Source organism: Sitophilus oryzae, unplaced genomic scaffold (assembly GCF_002938485.1).
Source record: "Sitophilus oryzae breed Bouriz unplaced genomic scaffold, Soryzae_2.0 scaffold_410_pilon_pilon, whole genome shotgun sequence".
NCBI classification, from domain to species: domain Eukaryota; kingdom Metazoa; phylum Arthropoda; class Insecta; order Coleoptera; family Curculionidae; genus Sitophilus; species Sitophilus oryzae.
Window position 1 is genome coordinate 507,100 of NW_022146986.1, and position 24,535 is coordinate 531,634.

A 24,535-nucleotide genomic window follows, 5' to 3' on the forward strand; every position below is an offset into this window, starting at 1 on the left:
TATATAACATTATATATAAAAAAGTTATAGAATTGTACGCAGAATCTAAAAATAAAATAAAAAATAGGGTGTTGCATTTAAAAAAACATATGTTATATCCGCCACACATTTTTGAAGGACCCTGTATACTCTATAATAATTTTAAAATGTGTATCTTAACCTTCCCTATAACTTTTGTATTTAACATTTTTTTGTAAACCTCGAAGCAAATGAGATAATGGACTTTACTCTATCGTTCACTCACCCTGTACAACCCTTGATCACGAAGCCTTTTTCTTATGGTTTGAACTGAAACGTTCACACCTGTAGCTGCCAGAAGTTGTCTTTGTAGCTCAGGATGAGAAACATACAAATAAATACATTACAAATAAATATTTTTCTAAAAAGATCGATTTTTCTACTGAAAACTTCACCGTACGCCCCTGGGAAAAATACAGGTAAAACAGAGTAATTTCCTGGCCATTAAAAGCCCACAGCCCTGCTGAAACTATTCGCCATACTTGCTGACGTATGATACACGAATTTTATAAACAAACCGAATAATATTATAAACAAACTCTCGGCAGACGCTTAGGCCAGATTATCGGGAGTTGTCGAACAGGGAACATATATCCTCTGGAACGAATCTAGTCGAAGTATTTTTGTGATAATATTTGTAGAAAGCTCGGTCTTTAGTTTTATATAATTTACGGACAATCATGAAACTGGAAAGTTTATTGGTCTTCAGTGTGTTTGTTTGCTTCAGTGTTGCTGTAAGTATTTCTTTCTTATTTTCTATATCTTAATTTTATATCATTGTTCAACCATTTCCAAAAATATGGTGTAGCCTCCCTAACATATTTATATTATCTCTTTGTAACTGGGCCCATTGTTGTCTATTGTTAGCTATATGGGCCCAAGTTATTCCTGCTAATTTCCTAATATTATGGTTCCATCTAAGGTTTGGACTTCTTCTATATCTCTTAATGCCTCGTGGATCCCATGCTCTAACTTTTGGTCCATCTGTTATCCGTCGTTCTTACCAGGTATCCTGCCCATTGCCACTTGAGGGATTTGACTCTGTGGATGACATCAATTACCTGGGTCTTTTATCGTGTATCCACTGTATACTTTTACGGTCTTTCTTGGCTTGGTTATTCCCAGCATATTTCGTTCCATTGAGCGTTGTGCGACCTGCAGTTTCCTTATGACGTCCGTTTTAAGTGTCCAGGAATAGATCATCACTGGTAGTACACATTGGTCGAACGTTTTCTTCTTTAGATAAAGTGGCATTCTAGGTTTGAATATGATTGAGTTTCTTCCATAAATACCTACTCCATGCTGACTTAATTCTTCTGTGGATTTCTGCTAGTAGAGATCCCGACCTGTGTATTAGTTATCCCAAATATATTTGTATTTTTCTACTATTTCTAGTGTATACACTGTGTCAATTTTAAAACTTCCCACCCTTAATATCATTCTTGCAGTTAAAATTATGAAAAATCGGAAAGACACGTCAATTTTATTTGTAAACTTTAAAAGAATAGTTTTAGCCTTTTTCTTTCAACCCCCTAGGAGGAGCAGATGTCACCCTTACAATCTTAAATGGGAATGGGGGTCAATTGGCACATCGTTTTAAAGGGCGTTTAATTCGCTTTTTATTAGTATCCTACTTTGTTGCTTTTTTGCCAGAGGTTTCCGAATAATTGTGTTTCAAAGTTGCAGAAACAATTAAATATGTCTGCATTGAGATTTTGGTTTTCAGACTAGTGTTTACACAAAAATGATTGCAATGGATCTCCTTGTAGTACAAATGTGATTAGAATATTAGGTTACAGCACTTATAGTACGCCCTATCTTATAAGTTGTTCAAAATGTTGTCCATTTTCCTGTAAACAATAATAGAGTCTGTTTTCAAATTCCTCCCAAACATTTCGGTAAACTTCACCGGGAATTGACCGGCATTCTGCTGTAATTCGCCTTTTAAAATCATCAATATCAGTAGGTTGTGTTTAATAAACATTGGATTTAAGATGTCCCTTAAGAAAGAAGTCTAAGGGTGTTAAAACAGTGATCTTGGAGGTCATTCAATTGGTCCACTTCGGCCAATTCATGTACCCGGAAATCTCTCGTTTATCCACTGTGGGACCGGAAGAAAATGAGGTGGAGCACCATCCTTCTGGAATGTTAACAAATCCTCCTGTAAAACTGGATTACCCTCTGCATCAATTTGAGTGTCTGGCTCTTGGGTGATAAAAGGATCAATAGTCTCTTGAAGCATATTAAGATGCAGATCACCTGTCAAGTTTCCTTCAATAAATAAAGGACCAATTCATTCAAGCATTTCCAAAAACACCAGCCCGAACATTAACTTTTTGGGGATATTGTGTATGTCCTTCTCGAAAAATATGAGGGTTCGAGAAAAATAAGAAATAATTTGAGAAATGAAACGTTAATGGTTATGATGTTTTCTATTTATTAGTATTTCGACCCCCCATAGAAAAATGTAATGCCAACGTCCATGTTACTACCTAATCTTCTAATCATTTGTACTACAAGGAGACCCATTAAAATGATTTTTGTGTAAACACTAACCTGTAAACCAAAATCTCAATGCAGGCATATTTAATTGTCTCTGCAACTTTGGAACGCGATTATTCGGGAACCTCTGGACAAAAAGCAACAAAATAGGATACCACTAAAAGACAATTAAACGCCCTTTAAAACGATGTGCCAATTGACCCCCATTCCTATTTAAGATTGTAAGGGTGACATCTGCCCCTCCTAGGGGGTTGAAAGAAAAAGACTAAAAATATTCATTTAAAGTGTCCCATATATTTTTGTCCCATATATCATATTTTTAACTTCAAGAAAGATATTAAGGGTGGGAAGTTTTAAAATTGACACAGTGTATATAATATACACGTAGTTTTTTTTGGTGAAATAAACTTGAAAAGTACACTTCCCCAATAAATTAACGCACCACAAAAAAATAACCAAAAGTTTAAGTTAAGTTTTTGGCAAAACCACTTATCCGATTTGGACGATTTTTTTTTTGAATGATAGGTTATTCTTTCCACAGTGTTGCTATACTAACTGTGTTTTGATAGGAACCCTTTTTATACTAATACCGGGTGTAGCAATTATAACGTGTTTTTTTAATAAAATTTGTGATACCCTGTGGAGGTTTTTTAAAACTCTCAACATTAAGACAACGTTTCGTAACAGCTCGGACCGTTCAAACTCAGCTCAGAGATACTAATGGTCTACAAGTTTGCACAGAAACTAGCATCTCTATTTGACATTTACTGGTAATCCGTGTTTTTCCATAGCCTGCTACTTACTTTAGTGAATAAAATGGAAAAATAGTAAAGAAAAAAAAGGAAGATAATGGAGTAAATAAAAAAACAAAATGTAAAAAAAGATAAGATTGATACTGTAACTGATCAACTCTACAGGGTGTCACAAATTTTATTAAAAAAACACGTTATAATTGCTACACCCGATATTAGTATAAAAAGGGTTCCTATCAAAATACAGTTAGTATAGCAACATTGTGGAAAGAATAACCTATCATTCAAAAAAAAATCGTCTAAAGCCGGAGTCTCATGCATCCGAAATCCGATGACACGACGATCCGCCGGTGCTCCTATTGGTCGAAATATTTTGACAACAATTTTTATCCGATAATTTTAACTAATCATCCGACGTCGTATAAAGTTAAATTTTGTTTAACTTTTGTACGATATCGTGTGTTTTTTAACCTCACTTTTTTTGAAAACATTTGTTTTTAAAAACAAGTTTAGTGGGAAGTGGGCAATTTCGGGATATTTGGCGAGGAAGTTATTTTTATAAGTGTTTCTCCAATAAAACATGACATGAATCTCTATTCAGCGCAGCAGAAAAATGTCAAAACTGTCAAATTTCGGAACGAACTTTCGGATGTATGTGACAGGCTTTTTTTATTTCACACGATAACTTCAAATTTCGCATGTCGTACCATCGGATTTCGGATGCATGAGACTCCGGCTTAAATGGGATAAGTGGTTTTGACAAAAACTTAACTTAAACTTTTGGTTATTTTTTTGTCGTGCGTTAATTTATTGGGGAACTGTATTATGACTTTGGTTTACCCTATATAAAAAAATAGTTTTATAGGATAAAACTTCAGACCAAAAAAAGCCATCCTGTATAATTTAAACAGTACTAATGAATAATGTCACAGGCTTCTTGTACCGATGTTTTACAGTGCAACAAAGTTGTACAGGGTGTCCCATTTTGGTTGAAATCATACGGTATCTCCGTTATTAGTGAAGATAGAAGGGTGCGGTTTGCACAAACCTGTCTCACTTTTTTGTCAAATGGAAGATGCCGTAAACAAAATTTTCATAGCCTTCTTCGTTTCCGAGCTACAGGGTCTTTATGAAAATTTTGCAATTTGGGACACCTCCTGTATCTCTGTTATTGTTAAAGCTATCGAGAAGGTGAAAACTGTTTATTGTAGAACTTTTTACGTAGAATACAGTGGCGTAGTCTGTTTTTCTACCAAAAAAATATTTTTGAAAATATGAAATAAAGTTATGTTTTTTTAAATGGAACACCCTGTATATTTATAAATCATATGATCTGTCTTGCCATAAGCTTCTAAAAAAATATATATCACTCTATATTTATTTTCATTATTTACTGCAATATTTAAAAGTTTTTATTAAAAGATCATATTTATTAGTAGGCCATGATTGATAATAAAAGAAACTAAAGAATTATTAAAAGTATACTGGCTATCTATCTCTTGTTTTATTTTGGGAGCTGCTAATAAATTCTTTATATATTAGGGAAACTTAACTCTCTACCGCTATTTGTAAATCTTGGAATACGTGTATACGTAAGAATAATCTATCGTATCGGAAATTTTAGATATTCCTTTAGCTAATTTACGTGAAATATACTTTCAGCAAGATGTGGAACATTCCCCCTCATAACTATTGAAATATTAGAATACTGTTAAATTATTATTTTTCAAATCAATGAATTGGAACCAATGAACGCATATTGATAGCCTCCTCGATTCCCGGATTTCGTTCTCGATTTCTGATTTTGGGGATTTCTGAAATACGAAATATATCGTGGGCACTCCAACCATGTCGAACACCTGAAAAATGCTTTAATAATTCAAGATTTAGATATTTGCAAACCCATCCCGTTATAAAAAAAGAAAAATATATTCACAGTTTCAGTGGTAACAGTTATTTCAAAAGTAAAATATATCAATCCCAAATAAAGTTTAATATGTGTATGACTATTTTAGTAAATACCATTTTGATTTTTTGTTATTTATCACGGCCTACTAATAAGAAAATGATATATTTTAAATATTGCAGTAAATAGTGAAAATAAATATAGAGTGATATATATTTTGGAGAAGCTCGTAGCAAGACAGATCATATGATTTATAAATATACAGGGTGTTCCATTTGAAAAAACATAACTTTAGTTCATATTTTCAAAAATATTTTTTTGGTAGAAAAACAGACTACGCCACTGTATTCTACGTAAAAAGTTCTACAATAAGCAGTTTTCGCCTTCTCGATACCTTTAACAATAACAGAGATACAGGGGGTGTCCCAAATTGCAAAATTTTCAAAAAGACCCTGTAGCTCGGAAACGAGGAGGGCTATGAAAATTTTGTTTGCAGCATCTTCCGTTTGACGAAAAAGTGGGACAGGTTTGTGCAAACCGCACCCTTCTATCTTCACTAATAACGGAGATAGCCTATGATTTCAACCAAAATGGGACACCCTGTACAAATGTAAATTAATGTTAACAAAGTGTGTTCTCTTAAACAGCTTTTATTAATGCTACATTTTGTTTCGCGCACTGTATAACATAGAAAGAATCTAAACAACATTCTTTCTTTCACAACACTCAGTTTGTGTTGTTTTGCATGTTTACTTTCAGGTAACATATCGGAAATTATATTATTTTTGTTGTTTTTTACAAGAATGCCGGTTTAAATATAGTAGGTATTTTATTCAATTCATTTCGATTTATTTCTGTTTTTTTTTCAGTAAACTGCGGTATTAAAATTCTAATTGATTTTATAAATTCGCGATTATATAACTGAATTAATTATTCCTAAACTGGGACATATTTACATATTTGCTATACTTGTACAATAGGTTTCTATCTAAAAGTGCACGATTATCACCGGTACTACCGATCGAGTACTACCAGTCGACTCAGTGTTGCCGAAATTTTCGAGCCAATTTCTTGAGGAGTATTAAAACACCTTCATTTTCCTTCAACGCAAAAAAATTCCAAATCTTGTAAAAAATCAACTAATTTCGTGTATTTTACCTATTTTATAATTAGGAGAAATTTTTTAAAAACTTATAACTAGTAATTTTTGGACCACAATGTATTTAAATATTTTTTTTTCCATAGCAACTGTTAAAATTGCCTTATATTGCTTATATCTATCAAAAATAGTAGATAAAATAGTACTTTAACCACAAGGGTAGATTAAATGATACTTTAACAGCGAGGATAGGTTAAAAACTTTATTTCTTCTCGCACGTTTTTGATAATTTTTGTATTCCTTTTCATAAGTTATTCGGGATTTAAATGGAAGAAATTTGGATATGGCGTTTGTCGCATCAGCCTGAATATCTGTTGGTAATTGACTTATTTCGTTTTGAGCCATTTCTGGCTCCAATTCAATCAGCAATCGATACGAAAGAGAATTAAAAAATATTGACTCAAAACTGACAACTAAAGAGACAGCTTTATTTATTTGTCAAATTACATAGAAACCAACGCCAACCCAGCGCAATATTTTTTCTACTCGTAATAAATTCCTTGAAATAATAATTTCTGAATATTTTTTAAAACGTAACTCGCTATGGAAGAAAATATTGTTTTTACACGACGATAAAATTGCATTATCGTCTCCCGAATTTTTTTCTCGATCTTCGTACATTTTTTGGAATAATTCCTCTTTGATTTGATGATCTAAAAGATTTAGTTTTTTTCTCGATCTAATACACGCGTAATAACTACACCCACATACTAATATATTTGAGAAAACCCACCTAAAAACCTTCAAATTGTTTTTATATCATATAACTTACGACTTTGCTAGACGCCGTTTGGTAGATAACAGACCACCATGGCGAGGAATTCGCTCTCTTAAATTAACAGGGTTTACGTAAAAATAAGGTATTTCGTCTATCCGGAGTTCCTTGTATATTTAGATTTTGATTAGATAAATGACCAGAATCCGAGTTTAGGTGTTTAAAGCATTTAGGCAATTTTAAATTCCAATAAAAGCTAACTTTAATTGGAATATGCCCATATTGGGCTATACCAATAGCCTAATATCTTCTTCTTCTTCTTCTTCTTTTAGAAGGCGTATCGCCTATTTAGTTCCGGTTTCCTCCTCGTCTAAGCAACTCTTGCGAGGTTGACTGCCGACTGTCTTGTCAACGTTTAGGTGGTCGTCCAGTAGGTCTTCTGCCATGGGGTACGTTGTTGCGAATTATTATGGCCATTCTGTCGGGGCCCATTCTATTGACATGCTGATTCCATTCTCTTCTTCTCTGCCTTATCCATCTGACAACGTCGTTTGTTTGGCACTTTTCTCTTATGTCTACATTTCTCTGTCTGTCCCTCAATGTGTATCCAGTTATCATTCTTAAGGTCTTCATTTCAGTAGTTCGTAGGATTCTCTTTGTTACTGATGTTTCAGCTCTGGTTTCCGCACCATATGTCATCACTGGTCGTATGCAGGTTTTGTATATTCTTGACTTACATTCTGTACTCAAATGTTTGTTTTTCCATATGGGATATTTAAGATGTCCTGATATTGCGGCAGCTTTATTGGCTTGTTTCCTTACTTCTTCTTCCAGGAATCCTGAGCTTGTAATTTTGCATCCGAGGTATTCGAATGACATTATCTGATCAATAGTTTTGTTTTTTATTACCAATTTGCACCATAGAGGCTCCTTTGTAATGGTCATGCATTTGGTCTTATTTGTGGAAATTTGCATGTTAAGTTTTTCTGCCTGTCTGTTAAAAGCTTGTAGCATTCTTTGGAAGTCGTCCTCTGACTCTACAATAAGTACTGCGTCATCCGCATAGCATAATATGTTTACTTTATGCATTCCCATTCGACATCCTAATCCAGTAGCCTAATATGTAGTTAAAAAATGGCCGTTGTACTTTAAATCGAATTAAAACTTGACCCCAAAAGTTATAGAGGGCCAGACAAAATTAATATTTGAACATTAGTTATTTTTAAAAACAAATTATTTTTTTAATTTAAATGGAACACCCAGTGTATTATTCCGATATCCAATAAACAATCCATGTCTCTTCAAAGGATTGTTAAGTTTGCCTACCTCTCAGACTAAGATTTTCTTACATATTTTCATTATTATACAAATTAGTGTTATTCTCTGATGATATGAATCACCCTTTATATCAGGGTTCACAAAAAAATAATAATTTTTGTTTCTTTTTCCATAGCAACTGTTAAAATCATGATACAAAGAATACAAGGTATGATATTGCGCAGGTTGGTCACTACGTCACAGGTGATAAACGGCACCATTGGTCGGCAAGCTCCGCGCGGTAGTTTCAAATTGTCAAACAGATGACACAATAAACGCGAAAATAATTTTTCAAATGTCTAGCTCCTTTGAATAAGAAGACTAAGGAAGGAGCATAATGCTATCCATGTATTCATGCATGGTGGGCGGAAAAAGCACCATAAAAGCTCTGTAGGGTGGGGATCCTTGACAGTTCTGTTTGACGATTCATTTGACACATTTGAATTTGATTTGAAATTTTGTGGATTTGTCAGTCTTTACGGAGCTTATTTTATGTTATTTATTATTTATTATACTACTGATAGTTGTATAAAGGTAGTAAATCTAGATGGAAATTGTGGCAGCACTTAAATTAACAGTGACACAATCGCGATTTATCGAAAAAGACTCTAAAATAGTTGGTTGTGTAGCGTGCGGTAGATCTCGGCAAAAATTGAGTGAAATAATGGAACAACTTTTCGCTAGTAAGTGACTATATAATATACATACGTGTAGTAAACCGATCATTTATGAAATTCACTTAAATTAACTAAATTATATATTTTTCTTGCATTTTAGCTTTTATTTATCACTTGTCAAAGATTAGATGTCAAAGAATTTAGATACGTTAGTTTGACTTACCTGCTTCAGTAGCGTATCGGATGTTTGTGTTAATAAATACTTATTATAACTTATCTATTTTTATTAGAATTATATATTTTTATAACAATTTTAATAACTACCAACATTTATTCATAACGTAAAATAAAACAACAAATTATTGAGTCTAGCCCACGTCTACCCTACATCATAGTTTTACATTTTTTAAATAAAATTAGAACGACACTGATAAACCGGAATTTAAGTCGGCCATATTTGAGGCCCTTTGGTGTACCTAAGATTTTTGATATGCTCCTTCCTTAGTCTCCTTATTCAAAGTCTAGCTCGATAGTTTGACATAACTTTTGGGGTTATGTCCTAATTCTTCCCTATTTTAGGTCTTTTTTTACTAGTGGCAATTGAACAATATGGATAGTTTTTTGTATGGTGTATGACGTCACAGGTGGTATGAGCAAACTTAACGAAATTGAAGCCGCTATCGATCATACCTTGTTTTCTTTGTACCATGTGTTAAAATTACCTTATATGTATCAAAAATAGTAGATAAAATAGTACTTCAACCGCAAGGGTAGATTAAATGCACAAAACATCCCCCTTTAGAACTTCGTCTGTCATGTTAAGAAATGAATGTAAATAATAAAGCGCCTCTCGTGTTTGTTCGCATTCAAAAAATTTCATTTAATGCCTGTACATATTTTTAATATATTTTTTAAATTTACATTTTTTTAATTGTAAAGTAATATATTACATTTAAATGGAATATATTACATAACAATTATGTCAATTACATGATTACAAGCTTGATTTCAATCTAACATTTTTTAAATAAAACGAATGATAAAATTTCAATATATGTATATTTGTCGTAGGTATGAAAAAAGTAAAATATAAAATGAACAAACGCTTACTTACATTGCAATAAAACTTCCACTTTTACTTTTGCAATCCAAACACAATGTTTCTATTTCACAAATAAAAATATCCGACAACACTAAAATCACTGAAACTTCCGCGGCTAACAACGAAAACTGAAAAATATATCGGCAGTTTTGTTTTGGACCTGCATATCAACATTATGCTGTACTATTATGTGTTTGTTGTTGAAATAATATAAAATATCTAATTATAACTTGTAAATTTTAATATATTTTTTAACATGATTTTAACTACCTTTGACAATAACTAACTTTTTGGTATCAAGATGACATTTTAGACGGCAACTGACATATATGTCATAATATTTGAGTCTTATGGTCTTAAATATGTATGTAATATAATTCAAATTACTATATATTATAATGCAACTTTATACTAAGAAAACATTTATACATTCATAAAATACAACAAAGTCTAATAATATAGTTTGAAAACAATGAATATTGAATTAAAATTGAAAAAGTTAAGCATGACCACTTGTGTCAAAATTAGATGATTAAATTTTCGCAATTTGTACACCATTTGATGACCGGTGGTGCCTCTAGTGTTTGTTCGGGCGGTTGGGCTTTTACTCCCGCTTATGGCCATTAAAGAAAAAGTTCTAAAGGGGGATGTTTTATGATTAAATGATACTTTAACAGTGAGGATAGGTTTTTTAAAAACTTTATATCTTCTCGCACGTTTTTTAATTGCTTCCATTTTTGAAAATTTTTGTATTCCTTTTCATTAGTTATTCGGGATTTAAATGGAAGTAGTTTGGATATGGCGTTAGTCGCCTCTGCCTGAATATCTGTTGGTAATTTACTTATTTCGTACGAAAGAGAATTAAAAAATATTGACTCAAAACTGACAACTAAAGAGACAGCTTTATTTATTTGTCAAATTACATAGAAACCAACGCCAACCCAGCACAATATTTTTTCTACTCGTAATAAATTCCTTGAAATAATAATTTCTGAATATTCTTTAAAACGTAACTCGCTATGGAAAAAATATTGTTTTATACACGACGATAAAATTGCATCATCGTCTCCCGAATAGTATAAAAAATAACTAAAAATACCTTTTTTGCTTACAGATGACGGTAGCTCCCAAAAAGAAATCAACAGAAAAGAACAAACGTAGATTTCAAGCAGTCCTACCGGCAAAATGCAAGGACATATGCGAAGACACCAAGACGCGGTACCCAACCAAAAAGATCCAGAAACTGATCAAAAGAAAAAAGTACTTGACGCTGTTCAACAACAAAGGACCTTTACTGGAACCGGCCTCCCAGCCTGCTCCATTTAATGTGCTCAAGGAGCAGGAACTCGAATCTGAGAATTTGTGCAGGACAAGGACAGTGAATATGTTTCCTAAGGCCGCCTTGAATTTGGTCACGGGTGAACCTGCGTTGATTGTGAACGTGCCTAGTTATCAGCAGAACCTAATCTACGAAACATGTGTGTAAGTAAACTATATTATTATTATTATACAGGGTTGGGGTTCACCACATACGACACGGAGTAGCTAAACAATTTGATTTTTACAAATTGTTTTAGGTTAGTTATAAAAAAGTTACAAAATATTTTTACAAGATACAGAGTCTCCCAAATAAGTAAAAATGTTAAAGTTGTATTTTTTTAAAATGGAACACCCTGTAGATTATCCTATTTTTAGATTCTACGATTAAAATAAAGGCAAATTTAATTAAGGTTTATCACACTACCGTTTTTTGAAATATTTTCAATTTTATGAAATTACTGTAATAATTGTAAGGCTTCATTTCTCCAAGGGTATCAAAGTTTTTAATACTAAATATTTACTGAATTTTATTTATTGATCAGATATTGTGTTGCAGTAATAAAAATAATACTACCTTATACAGAGTGTCTAAAAATCTATATTATATAATTACTAGCTTTAAACGGCAATAACTTGTTTAATTTAAATGGAACACCCTGTATATTTTACGAGAATCTTATGCACAATGTAATTGTCTATCAAATTGTCTTATACCTTTTTTACCTATCTCTTCAATTTTTCGTAGAAGATGCATTTTCTTATAATTTAGACCTCATTTATCACTATACCCATGGAATATTAAAATTTTAGATTATTTTTAAAGATGTAACAAATTTTCAAAGAGTACCAGATACTAATATTGTCGATATACTTGTAAAAAATTTAAAAAAATGTAAATATATTTTTTAAATAGGTATACTCTTTTACAAAGATTTTAATAGTTTTCTTTTTGTAAACCAATGGACTTGCAACATTATTATTTTTACCACCTGTACATTTTGTACATATGTTACTTTAAAAAAAATCTAAAATGTCAATATTCCATGGGTATGGTGATAAATGAAGTCTAAATTATAAGAAAATGCATTTTTTACAAAAACTTGAAGAGATAGGTAAAAATGGTATAATACAATTTGATAGAACATTATCTAGGTTTCTACGATGGAGTTGTCATTTTTTTTTGTTTCCTACCAACGAGTCAGACAAAATTTTGAGAGATGACAATTAAAAAATTACATAAAATCCTGTGAGTTAAAATGAGGCTCACAAGAACTGTCATTGTCAGATTCCTAAATTTTATACAAAACAACTAATTAAATATGCTTAATAACTAGGAAGTTATATGCACAATTCGGTATATTTCCTTTAAAATTTTTACAAAATATAAAAGATTATAATATTATTAAAATATTTATTGGAATTGACGAAATTTTATTTAAATCCAAAGAAAGTATTCTCAAAAATTATACCTACAGTTCTTAATGAGATTATTGAACTATCTGGCGGAATATGAAAGTATTTTGTTTTGAAATCAATAAAATACAAACGGATGTTAAACCATAACATAATATATCCGAGTATATAGGAAAAATTAATAAAATGATGTAATCTTACCGTGACAAGAGACTAACTTACCTGGAACAGCTAGAAATTTAAAATCAGTTAAAACCAATAATAATATCAACGGCAAACAAGAATAATAATTGTTAAACACGTATTTTATGCCCCTGTTGTAAAATGCTTCTTAAACCCACCCCATAGCAAATATACAGGGTGTTCCTTAATGATTTGCGAATATTTTAGTGAGCGATTCCTGAACATATTGTAAGAAAAAAACTTTATATTAATGTGACGGCCGCTAGAGTGCGTAACTCCTATGTAAAATAACATAAATAAATAAATAAATATAAATAAATAAATAAATGCTTTTATTGTCAAAAAATTTTTCAATTTGTAGACAAAGGTAAACTAACAAACAAAGTAAAAAAACAAGGTACACAAACAAACCAACAAAAGATAGTACAAAACATTATACAAATAATATTGTCAGTCTTATTGTTTAAAATAAACATTTATAAATGTTTACAATGTCAAAGAACAAAAAAATAAAAATAATATTCAAAAATATTTAGTTACTTTATAGTAAAATATCAATGACCTCTAAATAAATTTATTTCGATGTCATTAGTAAATATAGCAATAGCGAACATTAGACCAGTGTTTACAAGATCAAATTCGATTTTCAAAATATAATTCATTTACGGCGTAGAAAGCCTTGTCTAGTAAATACGAGTTCAATGTTTTGCGAAATGAAAAAAATGATGTTATGGATTTGATTTCAATTGGCAGGTGATTGTGCATTTTTTTCGAGTTGTATAATAGTGAACTTTTAACTAACTCTGAGCGTGGGGTAGGTAGATAAAGATCTTGCTCGGCGTTCCTGAGTGGATAAGTGTGAGATGGCCTTTCTTGGGAAGCTGATACATGTTTACGTATTAGGCAAACGGATTCAAATATAAATAAGGAAGGAAGAGTCAATATATTTAATTCTTTAAAAAAGTCCCGGCAATGAGTTCTGCTGTTTAGTCCCAGTGCATATCGAACAGCTCTTTTCTAGAGCTTGAAAATGCGGTCAAATTGAGTCGCACAACACGTACCCCAGAATGGAAGGGCATACCTGAGGTGCGACTCAAAAAGTGCATAATAAACAGTTCTAGCTACTGACAAGTTAAGCTCCTTAGAAACAGACCTTAATGCAAAACAGGCAGAGCTTAATTTTTTCGACAAGGCTTCGATATGTATATCCCATTTCAGAGAATTGTCCACAACAAGCCCTAAGAATTTTACAAATTTTACGACGTCAATGGTGGTGTTGTTAAGTACAAAAGGCTGCAACGAGTTTTTATACCACAAAGCTTTAGTTTTAGAAATGTTGAGACTCAGGAGGTTCGAATCGCACCAAGATTTAATGGTGATTAAGTCATTTGATATAATCCTATGAAGTGCTGTGATGTCCTTGTTGCTCCAATAATCGTGTGTCGTCCGCAAAAAGACATATTTTGCCACTGATGTTTATGTTAGCAATGTCGTTAATAAAAAGAAGAAACAAAAAAGGGCCTAGTACTGAGCCTTGTGGTACTCCACATTCTATTGGCTTGCTAGAAGACAACGTATCCACCCTCACAAGTTGACTTCTGTTGCTCAGATACGACTTAAACCACTCGAGAGATGATCCCCTGAATCCATAGTAAAGCAGTTTATTAATTAGGATCTTATGATTTACAAAATCGAACGCCTTAGAAAAATCACAGAAAATTGTTGCTGTAGAATGATGGTTGTTTAGGCCGGAGTAAACTTTATTAAGGAGGAAAAACATAGCGTCATTTGTGGACTTGTTGCTTGAAATCCAAATTGATATTCAGTAAGTATTTTGTACTTAAACAGAAAAGATACCAGCCTTCTTTTAACCAACCTTTCTATGATCTTAGATAGCGTTGGAAGGAGTGCAATTGGGCGATAGTTAGAAGCTTCATCTTTGTCACCTCCTTTATGCAGAGGAATGATTATTGCCGTCTTAAGACATTTTGGAAAAATATCATTTTGGAATGACATGTTTATTAAAGTTGTTAGCTGATTCAGAGTGCTTTCTGGCAGATTCGAAAATATTTTTAAAGTTAGCCCGTCGGTCCCAGAAGAGGATTTATTTTTGATGGTACTAATTGTACTGCGAAGCTCTTCTAAAACTACGGGCGAAAAAAAGAAACTGTGTAAGTTTACATTATCATTAGAGAGATAAGAAAGTGGATCATGAGAAGGACATATGGTATTAGTTAAATTTTTAGCTACATTTACAAAGTAATCATTAAGGTTTTCAGGTGAGATAGAGATATTGCTAGTCGAAGAAGCTTTGTTTCTCAATTCATTCACAATAGACTATGTTTCTTTAGCAACATTACCAGAATTGACTATTCTCCTATTATAATAAAGGTCCTTAGCGGCTCTTATAGTCTTATGATGAATTTTTCTGTATAGTTTTAGTTTAATAAAATGGAATTTTTAAGAAATTTTGCATAGATACGATGTACTGTAAATAATAGCTTCATAACCTTCAGTAAATTTTGGATCTTTTTTGTTAGAACCATTTTCTCCTATCTGCTAAAATAAAGTGATTAGGGAGGGTTAGGTCTGCTTTTATTTAAACGTTAATAACTCCGGAATGGATGATCGGAATCCAACAAATGATAGCTCGTTTAAAAGAGCGTTTCTTACTCTATATTATATTACATAAAAAATAAAAATAACCTTTTGAACATAGGCGCCAAGAGGCGCTGACTTACAATTTAACAAACATTGCGCGTTTTTTCAAAAAAAATTAAATGCGATAGTATATGTAATTTTAACATTTACTAAAGAGTAATAAAAGCTTAACAAGACCGCGAAAACCGCATCTTGATATCTTTTTTCAAACCAAAATTATTAGCAATGTTAGGTATAATAAACACGAAAATATAAGACCTAAATTGCCTTATTTTTCTAACACGGTATTACTAGTCATCTTGATTATGACCATTCTAATAAAAAATAAGATAAAAAAGATTATTTTATTCAAAAAATCGACAATCAACAAGCATACCATACTACTACGTGCATCTAATAGTTAAGATATCAATGATGGTAGACAAGAAACGATAAAAAAAATATAAATATAAAATATAAAAATAAAAAAAAAATATAGAGAATTATAGACCAATAAGCCTTCTCTCGCATCTATACAAGCTCTTCACTAGGATTATCAACAACCGACTGTCTACGAAACTAGATTCCTATCAGCCAATAGAACAGGAAGGCTTTCGAAAAGGTTTTAGAGAGTACCATCTCGATCATCTACAAACAATTAAAACAGTCATTGAAAAAACAACAGAATACAATATACCTCAACATTTGGCCTTTGTAGATAACCAAAAAGCCTTTGACAGCATCGAAACCTGGTCATTTCTAGCTGCAATGGAGGACGCGAGATTTGATTCCAGATATTATTCCATTATTAAAAATATCTATGATAGTGCAACCTTCCAAGTTAAATTAGATGATGACCTCAAAACAGAAAAAATACTACTCGGCAAGGGCGTGAGACAAGGAGATACCATCTCTCCCAAGTTATTTACACTGGCACTGGAAAATGTCTTCAAGAAATTAGAATGGGAAAATAGAGGTCTAAACATCGATGGGGTACACCTTAGCCATCTTAGGTTCGCAGACGATATTGTCTTGCTGAGCACCGACATTCAAGAACTAAACACCATGCTAAATGAGCTAAATGACCAATACCAGAAAATTGGCCCTAAAATCAACTTGAAGAAGACCAAGATAATGAGCAACAATATCCATAACATTACCGTGGACAACGTTATTATTGAAAACGTAGACCATTATATATATTTAGGTCATAAAATCAAGCTGGGCAAGGAAAACCAAAATACGGAGATCAAACGCAGGATCCATTTGGCATGGGTAGCATTTGGAAATATGAGCGATATTTTCAAGGATAAAAAGGTGCCCATGAACCTAAAGAAAAAGGCTTACGACAGCTGCATTCTACCTGTGCTTACGTATGGCTTAGAGACTATGGCAATTACTCGAAAAACAGCAGAACAACTACGAGTAGCACAAAGAGCCATGGAAAGAATCATGTTGGGAGTCACCATTAGGGAAAAAATACCCACATACGTCAAAAAACAAAATTAATAGATGTCGTTAAAAGAGTGGCAAGTCTGAAGTGGCAATGGATAGGACATGTGGCAAGACAGGATCCAGACCGATGGCCCCAAAAAGTAATCCTATGGAGACCTAGGGGAACAACAAGAAATGTGGGCCGACCAAAAAAGAGATGGGTCGATGACGTCAGGGCAGTCAGGCGGGAAGACAATGGATAAGATTGGCTAGAGATTGCGAAGCATGGAAAAACCTAGAAGAGGCCTATATCCAACACTGGATGGAACCAGGCTGAGAAAGAAGAAGAAGAAGAAGACAAGAAACGACACCTCAGTGAATTCATGGTAGGCTTTGGAAAAAATGCTTTTAGAGGGATAGTTTAAACATCAAAATATTATTATATCAACATTTTGATAGTCTCAGCAGCATTTATCTTTTGATTGCTTTTCTCAAAATGCCTTACTTACATTCATATGTTTTTTTTTCTTAAAATAGGTCTAAGAAACACCTCCTAAAATATTAATATGTCATTAAGAAACACCCTGTATATAGTTTGTTACAGTGTATAGTCTGTCCAACGAGAAGATCCTTGACAGTGATAGTTGTGTCTGTCATTTTAATTTCAAAGTAGTTTATTTTATTTTAAGTATTTTAATTTGTAAGTTGGTACAACTGGAGCGCATATCAGGAAATTAATATATGTATTTAAAATTTGACTGACAAAACAAACTATTTTATTAATAATAACACTTACCAAATTTTATACCTCACAGGTTGATTAATTAACTTTAATCTTAATTTTTTAAACCAGTACCTTTTGACATTATTTTTCTGCAGTACTAAAATCCATTATTTACCTATCGTGTGATGTCGATATTTTACAGCTACTCCAGTTTTTAGTATGTGTTTAGTATGGTCCTTCTACCATATTCGAGATGCACTTATCTACGACGAGATGGTATACGAACTTTATTGATAGTAACTTTATTGGTGTATCTGTATAAGACTTTCTGCCTGGGCAGCGAGTATTAACCATAAACTGTGCTCTGGGTTCTACAGTTAATTTTCACTCGATTTTTCCTCCACTTGACTTCAAAAGACACAAAACACTCGTAATAACACGAATCAAAATGCATCATCTTCCAAAACGCAGGGTATTTGACAAAAGTTGTCACAAAATTATAACCTATAATTTGGCAAGACTTTGACAAACGTCAAAAATCTAAAGGCAAATTCATACGCATCGGCTTCCGTTTGTCGTTCATCGTTCCGTCAAACCAATAAAATTGAAATATGATCTGTCATTTTTGAAATAAACCAATAAAACTGGTTAAAAACAACAAGTGACGACGCATGACGAATTTATATTTAAACCCATCCATAGTTAACTTAAAGATTATTAGAAACTTTTTTTAGTAAAATAAATAGATTGGTATGGGACGTCATCTGCTTTTCTTCTGTCATCGTCTGTCGAAATCTTACCTGAGAAAAAAAACAGAGTTATAGCTAGACAATTAGTTTTCCGAAAATCTTGAAAAAAGCCTAACACAAGCCGAAATATGTATATGTAGAGATATAGTTACTCTCATCATACTTGAAACATCTAAAAGTGTGTTTTATTAAAATACTGAAATCTGGTTTTTCTAAAGCCACATGTTTAATGTTATGAATGGGCTCTGCGATTTACAATAATACACGTGGCGAAAATTTGAGTTAAAACGGAATTTCTTGCTATTGTTCTTCTATAAATATATGCTTATAGTATTAAATAACTTAAAACTATCCTATCATAAATGTTTCATCACTAAGATCGAAAGCAAAATCGATTTTTAATCATTTTACAATGGAGAGTAATGATTAATATATCTGCTTTGATCTTACTACATCAATTAGGTGTATATTTTTTGTAAAGACTGTAAAACAATATCATAAAGTTACAAGCATTATTACTTCAAAATTACTTAATATATAAGATTATGCATTTACAGGAGAAATTGTAGCAGACACATATGTTTATCGGTTGTACTGATGATACTTTTTCTAGAACAACAATATAAAAATGGCGAAAGTTGTTTTACTTTTACTAATACGTTATGTTACTCGATTATAATCATCTTCGATGTCTAGTAAGATTAATAATTGGTCGTAACTAAAATATGAAAGTAATTGTTTCGTTTGGGATGTTCAGTTTGAAATGTCAGTTACATAACAATAATTATTTATAACAAATTGTTCTTTAACGTACTTTTCTTGTAGATTAAGAGTCCCAAATTAAGATTTCTGATATATAAAATCCTTAAGTGGCTGACTCACTGATTAATCACGATCCTGCTCAAACCACTCAACGTAAGAAGCTCAATTTTGGCATACAGGTTGATTCTAGGGTGTAGAGGTTCGATAAGAAGGGAATTTTCGAAATTCCAGTTCCAGGGGGGTGAAACCACCCCTCAAATATTACAATATTTTTTATTTAAAAAATGGTCATATTTTAAAAATCTATACAGGGTGTTTCGAAAAATCTGGTCATTGATTAATCACGATCCTGCTTAAAGCGCTTGACGTAAAAAGCTGATTTTTGGAAAACGGGTTGACTTTAGGGTGTATAGGTTCGATAAGAAGAGATTTTTCGAAACTCGAATTCTAAGGGGGTGAAACCACCCCTGCAATATTAGAATAGTATTTTTTATTTCAAAAACCGGTGAGTTTTTCGGAAAAACTCTCAAACACGTATATTTTATTTTGTTGTTTTACATATTTAAAGATTTCTTAAAAATTTATACAGGGTGTTTCATAAAATATGATCACGATTCTGCTTAAACTGCTTGACGTTTAAAGCTGATTTTTGGCAAACGGATTGACTGTTGGGTGTAGAGGTTCGATAAGGAGGTTTTTCGCGAACCTCAAATTCCAAGAGGGTAAAAACGCTCCTCAAATATTACAATATTCGTCATTTAAAAAACGGTTAGTCTTTTGGGAAAACGCTTAAACAAGCATAATTTATATTGTTTTTTTACATATTTTGAAATTTTTTAAAAAATCATACAGGGTGTTCCAAAAAGTTGGGTAATTGATTAACCGCGATTCTGCTTAAACTGCTTGACTTAAAAAGCTTATTTTTGGCAAACGGATTTTTCGAAAATCAAATTCCAGCAAGATGAAACTATCCCTCAAATATTACCAAGTTATATAATAATATCGCCATATTGTTTTTTCTCATGCTGACATAAATGTGAGAAAATTTTATCCAGTTTGTATGTTAATGGAAATTCTTGCTTTGCTTTATCATCACCATTACAAATGATTAATTCGACGAGAACAAAGTCGCGGGTACACGCTAGTTGTACTTATAGAATCTTTTCCTTTTCCAGAGATGGTGACGGCAAATGTGTCGACAAAGAAAGTCGCCCCTACGGTTTCCAGACGGCGTGCAAACAGAAATACAACAAAGTGAGACTGGTATCCATAAATTCCGAAGGAAAACTGGAACATGGCAAGTTTTTCGTGCCCAGTACGTGCGTTTGCAGCAGCTATACCTTCAAGCGATAACAAACCTCCAACTCTCAGCCAGTTAATGTCCAGAATTCGAATTAGTTGAGAGAAAATCTGGAAAATAAGGACAAATTCTGTCACCCCCCCTTAGATTAAATATATTAAAAAATATAGCATACAATCATAACGGTGTTTCACAGTTTAAGCCAACAGATTACTGACATTAGTCAGTCTGTTTCAATGAGACCGAAAGGTATCATAGATATACAAATCTGCTGTATCTTTTATATAATTAATCTAAAGTTCCCACACTAGTTACAAAATAATCTGCTCCAATATTTTTCTTTTTAAAGACTATTTGAAAATAGATATCGCGATCTTTGAGTGGAACTAACTAATTTGTGACTACTGTGTGTTTGCAAGCCTATTCATAGTATTATTAAAGAGATTTGTTAGTGTTTAGTTCAAATTAGCAAGAAATACTTTATTATATTAAAAATCTATAAGTGTGGTTTTAGGTCGGACGACGCATTACGGATGCATGTAAACCCACACTAAGACACTAAAACTGATTCGTGATCAATCAAATGAAACAAAAATTTAAAATTTGTTAAATGAATTGTAAAGTGTGATATACCTATTTATTTTACATGAGTTTCAAACTTTATTTTAAAAATAAAATATCTCTATCTGTCCAACGAATTAGGGAAACTTTCGACAGATTGCGACATCAAAAAAAAGACAGAAAATACGATTTTCCTGTACGTTAAAGTGACAGACACAACTGTCACTGTCGCGGATCCTCTTATTAGACATACTATATGATCAGGTACAATATGTCTCCAGATTGTCTACTAAGAGGAAAAACTTTTTCATTATTGGAATTTTGAGAAAAAATTCATTCTTCATTCATTCAATTCATTTCTTACTTGGTTCCTGTACATTGTAATAAAAAAAAATATTTTAATGAATATTAATTAAATCTCATAATATTTGACTTATTTAGGTTTAGGTAATTTATTTGAAACTTCGTCATTTATTCTATTTATGTTTGTTTACTTTTTTATATAAATTATTTTTTTAATAAAAATGTAAAATAACATTTTTTTGCATATTATTTACCATTTGCCTTAATTTTCCAGTACCTAATGTAAAAAATTAAGAAATAAAAACAAATATGTACAGGGTGGTCGAAATTGGTCTGTTTTAACAGAGAAAACCTTTTACCTGACTAGATAGAGCAAAACCGACATAGATGTCATGGGCTCGATTTCTGAGACACGTTTTCTCATGGGCTCGATTTCTGAGACACGTTTTCTCATGGGCTCGATTTCTGAGACACGTTCGGTTTTGCTCTATCTAGGCAGAAAATAGGTTTTCTCTGTTAAAACAGACCAACTTCGACCACCATGTACAGGGTGGGTCAAATTCGACGCTTTTAAATGGAAACACCCTTTTCTATAGGAGATAGACGAAAACTAATATCGGTGTCTGGAGCTCAATTTTTGCCAAAAACATGATAGTGAAAACTGCATATCGATATCTGTTACCGTTTCGGAGTTACGGGGTGTTTTTCAAAAATATGCACTTTTAACAAATCGCTGTAACTTTTTTGTAATGGAAAATTTTGTATTTTTATGAAAACATTTCCAAAGCACCTTTTTACGTAGAATTTAATGGTTTAAGTATATTTTTTTTTAAATTAATAATTTAAGAATTATCAACAGAGAATTTGATTTTTTATATGGGACAACCTGTGTATTTTTAATTTATTGAAAATAATTTAAAATTACCTTTCCAAAAATATAACACACTTGATATTTTGCTCAATTCCTTTTCGAGATATAGAGTATATAAAAATTCGCCCGCTTTAAATGAGTAGGCTTTGAACGGCACCGGCTGTAATGCAAAAAAATCCAGCTATGCGCATCAATTAAAACGAAAATAATATTTGCTATGAGAGATGCAGAATTTTATAACTATTTAAAATATATTTAATCAACATCAACACATTTAAACTATATCTAATAACAAGAAAAATAAATAGCAAACCAAGACATGAGATTTTGGTATAGGTGTTCGACATATCGACCGTCTAGATTATACGGAAGAATAAGGAACCTTTATTTTTCCGCAAATATATCGATAGGATTAGATCCATGGGCACCAAGTCAGGCGGCCTCGACGGCCAACGGCTGGAATCTTGGTTGGCTATTCAATTATTCTTGAAATTGGATGCAAAAATTTGCTGATAACTTTAGCGATCAGAGGCGGTGCGTCGTCTTGCTGGAAAAATATGTTTTCGAGTTCCATTAAGGGCATATCATCAATAAAGGGTCCAAAGCCTACTAGTTAAAAGTGGCGAACTTTTAAAAATTCTGTATTTCGAAGGGGATATAACAAAATATCAAGTGTGCTATATTTTTGGAAAGGTAATTTTAAATTATTTTCAGTTAATTAAAAATATACAGAGTGTCCCAAATAAAAAATCAATTTTTCTGTTGATAACTCTTAAATTATTAATTTTAAAAAAAGTATACTTAAACCACTAAATTCTAGGTAAAAAGGTGCTTTGGAAATGTTTTTATAGAAATACAAAATTTTCGATAGCAAAAAAAGTTACAGCAATTTGTTAAAAATGCACATTTTTGAAAAACACCCCGTAACTCCGAAACGGTAACAGATATTGATGTGCCGTTTTCACCCTCATGTTTTTGATGAAAATTGAGATCCAGACACCGATATTAGTTTTCGTCTATCTCCTATAGAAAAGGGTGTTTCCATTTAAAAGCGTCGAATTTGACCCACCCTGTACAAAGGAATTTTATATACAATTAAGAAAATGAAATAATTTTACAAAATCTCAAAGTCAAAACAGGTTTGCCCAAGTCATTTCTGGAATTTACCAGACACCGGAAACTACGACGCTTGTTTTTTTCTTAAATCCGCTGCAAATTTGAAAAAAAAATAAACAGATATTTCAATCCGGTCTATTATTATAGTCTCAAATCGTTCGATCATTCCGTTATAGTTTATTTTTCTTTATTAGATAAAAAAACTGGTCTGGAAACATCTTGGAAAATGCATCTGGTCTCGTGGAAACTGTAATAAACAAATTCTGGATAGACAATCAATCGAGCACCAGTCAAAAAACGAACACAGTCTTGTTTAAATTTCGACTAAAAATGGAGGAGCTTAATGAATATATTTTCGACTGAGCCAGAACTTTAAGTAATGTTGTAAATATTTTAACTTGGAAGGTATGCCAGCCAATTATTAATGATTTAATATGTAAAAACAACGAAACATTTTAGGCACGCCTACGTGTTCGACTTGATTTAAAAGTTCCTCGAGAATTTTATTGGGAAAAAAGCAAATTAATTTGAGGAGGTGTTTGACGTAGAGGTGCAATGTTATGCTGCAGGAAAATTTCTAAAAATAAAAGAATACATCTGTCAAATAATGATAAAAGACGCTGGTCAGAATATAAAAATGTTGATCTAATGACACTTTGACGTTTAAAAATCCAAGGAGGCAATAGAGAAAGAAAACCAAGAGAATCAGAAATTATCAGTATATGTATACTTCACGCCGCGCCACAGCCGCACAGTGCTTCGTCCCATGGACAAAAATCGAAAAAAAGTTAAAATTTATTAATATCTGAATATGTAATTATATACTTATAGCAATGTTCAACCATCCTGTATATTATTTTTCATAAACAGCGTTTTTCGTTAGCAAATATTTTCACTAAAAATAAATTTTGCGATCATTATCTTATAAGTGAAAAGAATAACATTCATAGTAGTTCTGTATATTATGGAGTTAAACGGTACGTACTTAATTGAAAGCCACTATGGATATTGTTAAACAAGGAATGTACTTTAAATTTATTTCTAAACAAGTTCGTGATTGTTTAGTTTTTA

The 24,535-nt window shown here is 32.2% G+C and overlaps 1 protein-coding gene across 3 annotated transcripts; it reads left to right on the forward strand.

Moving 5' to 3' along the window:
* Positions 1-566: 566 nt before the first annotated feature.
* LOC115885655 lies at positions 567-21,584 on the forward strand. 3 transcript variants are annotated; one of them, XM_030904631.1, is made up of 3 exons: positions 567-752; positions 11,203-11,570; positions 20,489-21,584. In XM_030904631.1, exons 1-3 carry the CDS (start codon positions 699-701, stop codon positions 20,664-20,666), a joined length of 600 nt encoding a protein of 199 aa, XP_030760491.1. In that variant the 5' UTR covers positions 567-698; the 3' UTR covers positions 20,667-21,584. The 3 variants fall into 3 exon arrangements, with proteins under 3 accessions (XP_030760491.1, XP_030760493.1, XP_030760492.1); XM_030904633.1 differs by lacking the exon at positions 567-752 and adding an exon at positions 9,031-9,052; XM_030904632.1 differs by lacking the exon at positions 567-752 and adding an exon at positions 10,714-10,764.
* Positions 21,585-24,535: the final 2,951 nt, after the last annotated feature.